We start from the raw sequence: 13073 nt of genomic DNA on the forward strand, positions 1-13073 counted from the left end.
TAATAAATCTGCATATTAGAATGATTTCTGAAGGATCATGTGACACTGAAGACTGGAGTAATGATGCTGAAAATTCAGCTTTGATTACAGAAATAAATTATATTTTAAAGTATATTAAAACAGAAAACCAATATTAGAAATTGAAATAATATCTCACAATATTACAGTTTTTTTCTGTATTTTTTTATCAAATAAATATATATATATATATATATATATACACATGAATATATACATGCATATATTTGTTTTCCTACTTCTATTGTACTAATTTTTCTTGCATTCATTCAGTTAGCACAGTTATCACTCAGAAGGAGGAGGTTTTGTCTGATCTATGTTATTGCGTGGTGAGTAGTTCCAGTTTGCTTTCATAAATGCATTTAAATGATTTATGTACTGTAAAACTGTAAATATGATAAAGTAATGCTTTGCAGTGTTTATGTAATGATCTGTATGTTTACATATCATTGCTTTAGGCTTGTACCAATAATTGGATACTTTATCTACATTCGTACCGTCCATTATATGGAAGCTACTGTAACGCCAGCACAGATGCCAACGCTGACAACCGTCAGCAGAGGACCCACCGCCAGGTTCTGCAACAGGTAAGAAAGAGTGTCTGTGAGCATTCACACGTACATTTCGGTGTAATTTTACTTCATTCTTGGCTGATTTCTCTTGCAGCTGCATTCTCTTCCTGCATCTCACAAATGACTCTTGCATAACAGTGGTAAGAAATTTATTACAGGCACCATCAAATGAGTTCAGCTAAATCACCTCTGAAGCTGTTCCCATCATGCTGTCTTTTGTCCAACAGGATGCAGCTCATGCTGAGTTCATTCGAATTTTCACATTGAGCAGTGTGTTGACGGTCATCATCGTCTGCACAGTGAGTGCACACGTATTCAAGTTTATGAATAATACTAATCACAAATCACATCATTTGACACATATCTCATCAGTCTTACTTACCATAAAAATCCATAGGGGCTGCATGTCATGTTTTGCTTAGTGTCTTTAAAATAAATGCCACATGGTTTGATATTTTTTACTTTTTAAGTGTCCAAATACTTTTGGTCACTGTAGGTGTTTTATGTAAATAATCTCCTGTAATACGCATCTCTCATCCTGTAGGTGGTGTACTGTAAGTTAGAGAGCTCTTATAGGCGCTACGAGAACACAAGCCTGATCACAAGGATACAGAGACATCCAGGTGGGATTTGGCCTTCGGCTCGATATATGATCCTTGTTATCATTTTCTGCTGGGCACCAGGTCAGTACAATAACACACACATGTTCTCAAATGCTACACGTATACAATATGTTTATATGTATTTACCTAAAAGGCTGTAATTATTTTATTGAACTAAATTATATGTTTAATTTTTTCAGCTCTGCTTCTCATCTGTCTGTCTTTCGCACAACCTAGGATAAAACATCTCTTCCCTCTCTATGTCACACAGGTAAAGCATGTTTTCTAAAGCAGAACATTTGTTAAATAGTAATAAATGATGCAGTATTTATGTAAGATTATACATTAGTAATGCATCTTTGCATTATGCATTTTGCATAAATGCATTTAATTTAATTGAGTCACTGAATTGTCCACTCAACCAATTTGTTTAAAAACGCTGAGTCATTCAGGATCTAAATGAGTGACTTCCTGTATAAGTCATTGAATTGTTCACTCAACCAATTTGTTCAAAAACGCTGATTGGTAAAGGATCGAAACAAGTGACTTTCTTAATGAGTAAGTGATTGAATTGTTCAGTCAACTGATTCATTTAAAAACACTGATTAATTCAGGAATGAATCGAGTGACTGTATGAGTGAGTCATTGAATCATTCATTCAATTGATTCATTCAAAAACTGGTTCATTCCAAAATGAAACAAGTGGCTGCATGAGTGAGTCATTGAATTATTCAATCATTCGAAAATGCTGATTCATTCAGGAACTAAACAAGTGATTGACTGTATGAGTGAGTCATTGAATAATTAACTCAACTGATTAGTTAAAAACAGCTACTTCTCTCAGTAACAAAAGTGACTTTCTGAATTACTAACCACATACTAATAACTCTATTTTCTATATAATTATATTGTAAAAATATTATGAGTAGTTTGCTAGTACGCAGTTCTGAATTCCGCCATTGTCTGCATGAGTGAGTTATTGAATCATTCACTCAACTGATACTTGCAAAAACGTTGCCTTATTCAGAAACAAAAGAAGTGGCAGACTGTATGAGTGACTCATTGAATTGTTCCCTTAACCGATTTGTTCAAAGAAACACTGTTTCATTGAGAAATGAAACATGTGACTGACTGACTGTATGAGTGAATAATTGAATTAGTACAAAAAAATTGATTTATTCTGAAATGAAAAAAGGGACTGACTGTACGAGTGACTTTTGATTTGTTACAAAGCAAAAAACAAACAATATTGTGTCTAAAATATATAGAAGTTAGTTACTCAATATAAACTTCTTGTTTACGGAACTGTTTGTATAAGATAGTTTGAGATTCATAGAAACAGATGCTATTCACAGACGTTTTAATCGTGGAATATTTTCTCCCATGTGCTGCTGTACAGGCGCTGTCAGTGTCACTCCAGGGTTTTCTGAACAGTATTGTGTACGCATGGAGACGACGCAATTTCAGAGACGCCGTGCTGGGGGAACGTCTGCCTCTCATGGCCTATTCTAGCAGAGCCTTCTTTGACCAATCGTTAAATGAGCCATCATGAAATCACAGAAATCATGTACATGTTATGTGTGTAAAAACATACGAGCTTTCTTTTACAAATATGTTTGCTTAAATGTTTTCAATTTATTTTTATATATATATATATTTGTGATAACTGTTGATAGGAAATGTTATATATTTTGCTGCCTGCAGAACAGTAGTATACTTAAAATGCATAAAACAATAGTGGAGTCTCGAAAAGACAAATTATTAGTGGATTATTTTCAAACCATACTTTTACCTTACTTACAAGAGTGATATATAGTAACTGTATATTTGATAAGATGTTCAACTGCAGTTTTGTTCAATAAATATCTGTGTATAGCCATTAGCCAGTATTTCTAGTTCTTGACTGAAATTTTGCTACTTCATCTCTTACCTAACAATGACAAAGCAAAGTATGCCACAGAGCCGTGCTAGTAAAATGTTTCCTGTGTGATAGTTCTTCAGTACAGAACAGTCTAATATGTACTGAACAGGATGATCATGTCACATGTTGAGTCGACAGCATGAACGTTCCTTTGGTTTCAGGTTGGACACAATCAGATCCAAAACTGAAAGAATAATTAATAAAATCAAGATATATTTCAGTTGTGGTAGATTAGCCATTATGTTTATTGTGTTTATTGCAGTATTACAAGGGCCATAAAAATGTGACGAGTGGAAAAAAAAAACAGGATCATGTGGTATATTACATAACTAATGTTATATAATTTTTTTATATCAAAAGTGATATCAAAATTGCTTCATAAAAACGCCCTCAGGCAGGCTAACTTTTTTTAGTGGCTATGGATAAATTTAATGGAAAGGTACTCACAGAACCAAAGCCCCTCATTTAGATCATATTTATATAATTAAAGATTTAAATAGAATTCTATTTAAGAATTCTATTTTGTATTTGGCAGCCATGCTTAGTATTAAATGCATAAAACCTGAATGTTTATCAATCAAAATACAGTTTTAACACGCCTTTGAGCGAGGCATTTGGCTATCTATATTGTTGAAAAGAATGACAAATTACAGTTTTAGTGATCATTTGATCACAAAAACTAGTATGAACAAAGTATATTATATGGGATCAGCCCTGGGATTTCCCTTTAGCAACTTCCTGACTCAAACACTGAAACTGACCTAATTTCACAGAGTTTGTCTGTGTTAATAGACCTGATTTCTAGATTTTAGTAAAGAAATATGCTCAAATGAGGAAAGCATAGCATTTTAACTGTAGCATCTTTATGATTTATTAATTCACAGCAGCAGATTTAGCTAATCAGTAAAAGCAGACTAATGCCTTTCAATAAAGCATTAAACGTCAGATGACTGTTCCTGTAATAAATACTAGACAAGCATCTTTTAATGATCACAAACAAAGCCGTTTTTACAGTCAAAAGACAATAACTCTATGCATTAAGGGTCTCATTGTATGTTTATTTATGTTCATTTTTACGGTCTATCCTGTCATTCTGACCAATATATGCTACTGTAGCAAAAACAGTAAAAATGTGCATGTGTAACACAGGGCTCAGTGAGGCAAGAAGAAAACAACTGGAGATTTACTGAATTTAAAATAAAACTCCACGTGACAATCTAAAGTGTGACATGACAAACCATGCATGAATACTCAAGATGACACAAACATGAATAAAAGCACATGAACAAACCCAACGAAAACGGAAAAACGGCACAAAACATCTGAAATATGTTAGAGAGAACCAGACGAGGGGAAAAGGGCATGACATTTCTGTACAGTTTGGTTTATGACAAAGGTTATGTCTACGGTCATAATATGATCATAAAAAAAGTCCTTTGACTGCGCAGTGATGTCAGACAAAAAAAATCATGTGGGTGGTTTCATGTGCATTTGGGAAGAATGAAAGAAAAATCTTTGAAGAAATTACTATTATAGCCCAGTTTTCTGGTTACATATTTACTGTACGTTTCTTTTATTATTAAAAATTGGCATTTTACATTACATATAACAATAATAAAAAATAACTGTCTAAGGGCTGTTTTTATGTGAAAAACTTCATACTACAATAAAAATTACAGAAGCAGTAATGTTCAATCTGCATGTTTGTATGAAATAAAAATAAATAAATTAAACACTAAAGGATTAAATTACTAGGGCATGTGCTATATCGTGAATATGCAATATAAACACGCAAATACAGATCACAATATAGCATGACCTCGAGTTCCTTGTTGCTGTATTAAGAGGAGTTTTTTTTTATTATTATTAAAATGTTAATGATATAAATTTGTGTACCTTAAAAAAAAAAAATTTAAAAAAATGAATGGCCAATCAAGGCAGTGTTATTTTTGCATCATTGAGCTACTATTATAGTTTTTAAAAAGATATTTTGAATTCGTTTTTAATATTATATTTTTTTATTGTAATTGTTGTTAAAAGTTAATTCATTTTGTTGTGTTTTTTTTGTCATTTTTATTATAGTTTATGTCTATATAATTATTTAAAATACATTTTATTTCAGTTTTAGTTATTTTAGTACAAGTTGAATAAATGAAAATAAGAAATGTTGCTTTGGCAACTAGCTGAAATTAAATAAACGCAAGTAATTTTATTTAATTTTTTATTTCAGTTAAGTTTCAGTGTAAAAAAAATGGTTGTGGTTTTAGTTTTGGTTTTAATTTACTTTAATAACCCTGATTCAAGGGGTGGCAAAAAGGAGGTACTGAGAACGACAAGAAAAACATTGAAATAAAATAGTACAATTATAAAAGAAATGTGAACATTTACAGCTATGTATTATATTATATTAGATTAGATTACTGAATTATATGACTTCCGCTCCACTCAGACGTTCATATGAGGGAGCACTGTTGGACCAATGAAAAAAATAGTAGCGAAAGTAGTTTTTTTAATGTTAAAACATTATATTTATTTTCACAGAATTGTGTTCACGTGACAATGCTCTTGGTAATCCCCATGAGGCTGTCATAAACAACACTTTAGAAATGACTTACTCTCCTCAATAAACCTCAGTGAGCATCACTGCCTCCTTTAAAAACACAACCACAACACCAAACACCACAGCACAATCCAACCTACATCAGATTAGATTGCTTCAAAGAAAGGGGAAGAGAAAGCAAAATCAAATGAATACAGACACAATCCACAGTCCTTCCTCCCATCTCGCCATACAAACTGTCTACTAATCAAACCATCCACAAGCCATCTGGCAACTTTTACTTCACAAAGAACAGTTTCTGATGATTTTTCAGTGGTTTTATATACTCCAGAACTCAATATATACACTATAATTTAATTAAATTAAATTGATCAAACGTGACAGTAAAGACATTTATAATGTTACAAAATATTTCTATTTCAATACATCTTTTAAACTTTAGATTAATTAAAGTATCATGAAAAATGTTTTCCACAAAAATATCAACATTGATAATAATCAGAAATGTTTCTTGAGCAGCAAATCAGCATATTAGAATGATTTCTGAAGGATCGTGTGACACTGAAGACTGGAGTAATGATGCTGAAAATTCAGCTTTGCATCACAGGAATAAATTACATTTTAAAATATATTCAAATAGAAAACTGTCCTTTTAATTGTAATAATATTTCAGAATATTACTGTTTTTACTGTACCCCAAACCTTTGAATGGTAGTGCAAGTCTTTGCATTAAACTATCAAAATGAATTTATCAGTAACAAAATCTTCTAGTTGAAAACCGGCTCATGGTGACAGAAAGACATGAGCTGCTGGTCATGAATATATGCAAAAATGTGGACTAATGACTAAGGAATCATGAGACAAAAAATTGTATTAGCAAAAAAATAATGCAAAATACCGTTTCATGGCCAGTAAGAGATATTTAACAACCACTGGCAAGTGTGATAAACACTTTACTTTACTACATAATCTGGTTTTGAGGAATGAGAATAACACCAATAAAAAAAAAAAAAATACTGGACTTGGCTTGAAATCAAGTATAGGAAGGGCAAAGGAGGTTTCAACGACAAGAAAAACGTTGAAATAAAATAGTAAAATAATAAAAGAAGGTGTGGGCAAACATTTACAGCTACGCATTATATTATTTAAATTTTACACGACAAATAAAAAGTGTCAGCTGACTTCCGCTCCACTCAGAAGTCCATAGAGAGGGAGCGCTGTTGGACAGGGTTGGCATGATTACGTACCATCATGACGTTGCGTCCACGGGTGATAAAATCATTGTAGCCGATCTCCTCCATCACCCGTTCCTCCAGCCCCAGCTCCTCATCTTCCAGTGCCTCTCTCAGACTCTGGGCGCTGTAAGCATGAGCGCGTGGGTCGTGCGTGAAAGGGTGCGAGCGAGAGCTGCTCCTGCGTCCGTGGAAGCTGCCCCAGCCTCTGGCCCCAACATCCGTACTCGTGTCATCAGAGTCGTGCGAGAGATGATGTGCTCTGCTTGCCATGACGATGGAGGCAGCGCTGCTCGGAGCGCCACAGTGATGCTCGTGGACGCAGCGGGACACGCTGGAGGAGCGGCGGAGTTTCTGCAGACTCTCCAGCTCCTCCGACAGATCCTCCGGCAGCTCCGCTTCCCGCATGGAGAAGAGCTCGTACTGAGGAGGCTCCAGCACCTCCTGCGTCTCTGCAGCGCTGAACAAACCCTTACGGCTCAAAACCTGCGGCAGACAAATACACATTAGCAAGGTCACATTTTCACGCATGTTAAATATTAGTATCATCACATGTATCATGTAACAAATATTAGGGTTTAAATCCTTAAAGTGAGTGCACAATGGCATTCACAACCCATTCTACTTTTGTCATTTCATGCATTTCTAATTGTAGCAGGATATTCAATGAGAGAAAAAAAAAAAAAAAAAAAAATTAAGAGGGATATGATTTTTGGACAATCTAATTACATTTTGATAAGAGATTGCAAATAACATTTTTGTAAAAATGTGAAATAAAATGCTTAATGTACATGCACAATGACAACTGGATTCGTGCATTAAATATGTAAATTGAGAACTTTTTAATTATTCTTTAATGAATTATTAATTTTAATGAATGGCATTTTGGCATTATTATCCATGTTGTCATGTAAGGCTGCTTAGTCCCGGCAAAAATCATACTCGTTATTATTTTGGTCAATATTGAGATCACTATTATCTACTCCAGTTTCTTATTGAAATATCATATTTATTGAACATAAAAAAAGGATTTGTTTAAAAAACAAATCAAATGAAAATGAAACTAGTAAATAAAATACATAATTTTATATATACATGAACACACACACATATATATATATATATATACACACAGTGGGTACGGAAAGTATTCAGACCCCCTTAAATTTTTCACTCTTTGTTATATTGCAGCCATTTGCTATATATATATATATATATATATTCATTTATTTATATTTCCATGTATTTAAAAAAATCAATATACACTTTAATTACTTCTTGTATTATTATGTGGACTAGTGAAATCTTTTGAAGGTGTTCCAAAAACTTGCTCTTGCCATTGGTCAAACAAACAGCACAAAGTCACACCAATGGCTGAGTCAATATTGCCGTGTCAGGAAGCTCAAATAGACAAATGCACTAGTAATGTTTTGATAGTGCCAGTGTTTGCTTTTTTCAGGGAAATCAACCTACAAATGGCTTATGTATATCCGTAGCTGAAGAATAGAAGAAAAAAAGAAAATGTATAAAAGTTGAAAAAAAAATATACTCTTTATGTGTATTTCTGACCCCTGTATGAGGCTGTTAATTTCTCATTCTAAATGGTGATTTTGATATAGTCACCTTTTTTCTCGGCTGCTTCATCTGTATAAATACAGATATGATGAGAAGCAGCAAGACCACACCAGACGCCACTCCAATCACAGTGCTATGAGTTTTACTCATCTGTTGGAAGAAACCTTTAGACTTCTTTTCTGAGAGAGACAAGGACAACAAAGGCAAAAGAAATCAGAAGAACACGAGTGAGAAAAAAATTAAGATTTCTCCACCTAAATGAGAACAATAACAATAAAACTGAATTTATGAATACTTGTTACTGCTTTGCATAACCAGGGTTCATGACGTTTCTGTACTCCATAATAACCCATGATGTCCAATCCTTCACAAAATAATAATTCAGCATGCATAAATATTATGTGCTTTATATATACAATATTAATTTAGTGAACCTAAGTTCATTGAGGTCAAACCCCTGAAGGAGGGACAAAACAGTTGTGGACAAAAATATTTGCTTGCTAAACGATCATTAAAATTCTGAAGAAAGCGTTTGCGTTTCATTAGCGACACTGGTTGGAAAACTGGCATGTGAGAGCACACCATACCTTTGCAGTTGTTCTCATCCCAGGGAAACACACAGTTCTGAACACCATTACAAACCAGAGTGTTGTTGATGCACATGTTGCTGTGACAGAAGAACGTGTTGGCCAAACATGGAGCTGCAAAACAGAGTTTTTAATGCGATGAAAGCCACATGGATGATGCAATACCAATACTGTCCATATGATGGACCTCTCACACAGCATGTTTAAAATCTAGCACCGCTGGTCAGCAAAACTACTGAAGCACAGTATTCTGACATATTTTGGTAAGAAAAAGATGTTTTTGTGTGTTACAGATCTTTTTTATAGTTATAATGCAATCCTAGAGAAAAGGATTGAAGATAAAAGGAAAATTTCATCCAAAAAGTTCAAACATACAGAATGGAAAATGAAATTTGTGAGCCGTTTTTAAATCTCCTTTTGCATTCAATGGATAAATAACAGCATATGGTTTTGGAACAACATGAGGATGAGTAAGTAATGACAGAATTTCCATTTCTGGATGAACCATTACTTGAATAAAACTGCAGAATGTAAAAAGGAAGATTAGTGCTTACGTTCAGCAAAGACCGTGAAGAGCATACGGAAGCGGCTCAGTTTGCTGGTCTCGTCGGCCCACATTCTGACCACACCCACAGCGTTGTCAAGCGTGATGTCGTTGGCAATGGTGCTGCAGAACTTGGCCTTTAGATCTTCAATGGCATTACTGCCTTCATAGATTGCAACAAAGTTCTTCTTACACTCATTTGAGTTCTCCAACTGATATTCCAGAAAGCGGAGATAGATCTGTGTGTGTGATAAAGAGACAGTTAATGCCACTGTAAGTACATATAATGGTATATACAGTATAACATTTTATTCTATGGCTATCTGAAAAACTGTCTGATTCTGATTGGTCACTTACAGCATTCTGTTGCAAAATATTTTTATGTCAAGCCGCCAAACTGCATAATTGTTCATTTTCGCAGGCCACCTATTTCCTGCATATCTGTGTTAGACTGATGTCTCTACAGTGACTTTCTTCTTACATAAAATAATTTCTGCATTTAATTTTATTTATTTAGAAAGAAAACATTTAAGAAAATGTTATTATTCATTATAATTTATTTAAATGTGTATATATATATATTTTTTTTGTATTACAGTTTATCTAAAGTTTACTTGTATTTTTATTTATTGTTTAATTTTTATATTTTTTTAAATGCATGTATGCATAATATTACTTCTTTTTTATGCATATTATTATATTTTTTTATATGCATGATATACAGCATTTCTTTTATTTAATTATCTAACTTTGATTTGATTTGTTTATCTGTTGAATTATGTTTAAAGTTCAAGAAAATCCTCTTGTTAAAAAGTTAAAAAGACAAGTTCTTTAAAAAATTTTCAATAAATGCATGATGTTCCAAAGTCAATAAGTAATTGTGGTAGATGATTGTGTGATCTCAATATTTATCAAAATAATCACGCTCTAAATCGCTGCTCTAAAAGCATGGATAATAATGGGGAAAAGCCATTAATTAAAATGAATAAATATTAAAATGAATAATTAAGAATAATTAAAGTGTACTCAATTGAAATATTTTATGCAAAAGCCAGTCATGTTGTGCATATTCATTGAGCACTTTGATAGAGGGGTTTATTTTATGATAATAACCAGCTGACTGTATGTTATCCTGTATCTTACACAACTTCATTCCAAGACTCGACATCAGTGACTGTACATGATCCGTTACAAATCTGTGAGAGAAACAGATGTTTCATCATAGCTGCATTACTAACCTTAGACATCGGTGGAGCTCGTATGGTCCAAATACAGTCCAGTGCTTCCCCTGATTTCACCTTGTTTTCCTCCTCAACTTGACTAGATCTGATTATACCATCTGATCCAGACATTTCAAACTGACAGTCTGACGGGAGGAGACAACAAAGACAATTAAATTAACATTACAGCATTAAAATATTATAACTTGATATCTTTCAAGTACTTGAGAAGAGACCTGAGAGTCTGCAGACAGCAGCTGGGAAAAGTAATACTAATAAATTCTAGGGCACTGAAATATTCAGGAGTTTACATAACTGATGCACTAAAGATGGAATTTACATTTATATTTGTTGGGTGCAGTAACCATAGCAACTGAACAAGAGGGTGTATGAAATATCATTCCGATAGATAGCAAAACATTTTGAAAAATCAAATCTCAAGTACTTTAACGGCTTTCTTAAAAAAAAAAAAAGTATTTTTTGAAGGATGTGCTGCTACATCAGGTTTAGATAGTAGGTTAGTAGAAATCTAAAACATATTTGCCATAGACCAGTATAAATTTTCAATCACCTACTAACAGTTTTCCATTTTTGAGCACAAAAGTTGATATAAAATGTAAAACCATAAAATGTATGATTCTTTAAAAATGCTATTTACATAAGTAGTCTGTGCAGAAGATTTTATCCAAAGCAACAAGTAGACAAACACCCTGAAATAACCACCACCCGCCCCATACTACATACATATGTATTTTCTGTTTACCTGGAATGGGATTCAAGAGTCCCCCAATATGGAGATGAAAGTCAGGATCTGGACTCAAGAAAGGTTTTTGATTAAAAAAATAAAAAATGCAATAAAACTAACACAAAGGGAACTGAGAAAAACGGCATTCAAGTAAAAGATTCTAAGATCTAAATGCATGAAGATCCATCTGCAAGATGTATTTACCTGCAGTATACGAATACTCCACCCTGAAGCCCAGTCCCTCCAGCTCCTGATCCACATGAAGCGTCCGGAAGAGGTGACAATTCCTGGACATTTTGCCCCGCAGAACCGATTAATCAATGGAGAGAAAACAAACGGCCCATCACGGATTTCAATATTATCAAAGCGGCACTCAAAGGACGGCTCGATGTAGTAGATGTCATCGAAGACAAGCTGGATTCTCTTCCGTGGATGGGCTGATGTGGACGAGAAACAGAGGTTACAACATGAATAACTGTTGCGACTGAGAAATATACACCACTGTTCAAACGTTTGGGGTTGGTAAGAGGTTTTTGAGAGAAAAAGTCTCATGTTTACCAGGGCTGCATTTATTTGATAAATAAAATACAGTAAAAACAGTAATATTGTGAAATATATGGTTTTCTATTTGAATACATTTTAAAATGCAATTTATTCCTGTGATGCAAAGCTGAATTTTCAGCATCATTACTCAAGTCTTCACTGTCACACGATATGCTGATTTGCTGCTCAAGAAACATTTCTTATCATCAATGTTGAAAACAGTTGTGCTGCTTAATATTTTTGTGGAAACATACTTTTTTCACGATTCTTTGATGAATATAAAGTTGAAAACAGAGCATTTACCAGTGTTTGTAATAGAAATCTTACATTATAAATGTCTTTTTTTGTCACTATTGATCAATTTAATGCATCCTTGCTGAATAGAAGTATTAAAGGTGCCATAGAATGCAAAAATCACTTTTATAAGGTGTTTGAACACAGTTGTGTGGCCGCAGTGTGTCTCTCCACACTAGCAGTTCCAGATTTCTCACTACTATGACGTCATACTCGGGAAAGTCACGCCCATTTGTGATGCTCTCTGCCCTATTAGCATATACACAGCCCTGAGTGAGAAGCAGCGGTCCGCCGTTACCGTTTTCTTGCTGTAGCTGCTGGAGATACAATGTCAGCGCCAAAGAGCCATTAAAAGTGTCGTGTGTTGGGGATGCACCAACGAACATAGGAGTCTCCATAGACCGCGGAGGACACGGTGGTTAAATTTCATTTTCGAAGGAAATGTCCCAGAAAAAATGGAAAAGTCCTATACGTTTGTGCTAACATTTTACGCCGGACTGCCTGGGAATGTGGTAGTTAAAAATTGCTTTTGGAAGCAATGTGAGGTCAGTAACAAGGTCACCACCAGCTAAACCGTAACACCAGTATGCCGCGAGCAAGCATGAGCTCTTGAAGCTCCGCACTCTTCTGAAAAGGGAGGCGGGAGCACCAGCTCATTTT

General features: G+C 34.2%; 1 protein-coding gene and 1 pseudogene across 1 annotated transcript in view; one reads left to right on the forward strand and one right to left on the reverse strand.

Annotated features, from left to right (window-relative positions):
• LOC107686610 (transmembrane protein 116-like) overlaps positions 1-2863 on the forward strand; it is an 8375-nt gene extending 5512 nt beyond the window's left edge. The window contains exons 6-12 of the mRNA XM_016483668.1: positions 292-347; positions 477-605; positions 685-730; positions 818-889; positions 1135-1273; positions 1393-1463; positions 2592-2863. Of these exons, the coding sequence (XP_016339154.1) occupies positions 292-347; positions 477-605; positions 685-730; positions 818-889; positions 1135-1273; positions 1393-1463; positions 2592-2744 (666 nt within the window). The 3' untranslated portion in view covers positions 2745-2863. The remainder of the gene's footprint in view (positions 1-291; positions 348-476; positions 606-684; positions 731-817; positions 890-1134; positions 1274-1392; positions 1464-2591) is intronic.
• A 3500-nt stretch (positions 2864-6363) lies between these two features.
• LOC107686612 (neuropilin and tolloid-like protein 2) overlaps positions 6364-13073 on the reverse strand; it is a 10684-nt pseudogene continuing 3974 nt past the window's right edge.

This window comes from Sinocyclocheilus anshuiensis, unplaced genomic scaffold (assembly GCF_001515605.1).
Source record: "Sinocyclocheilus anshuiensis isolate Anshui unplaced genomic scaffold, SAMN03320099.WGS_v1.1 scaffold733, whole genome shotgun sequence".
Taxonomy (NCBI): domain Eukaryota; kingdom Metazoa; phylum Chordata; class Actinopteri; order Cypriniformes; family Cyprinidae; genus Sinocyclocheilus; species Sinocyclocheilus anshuiensis.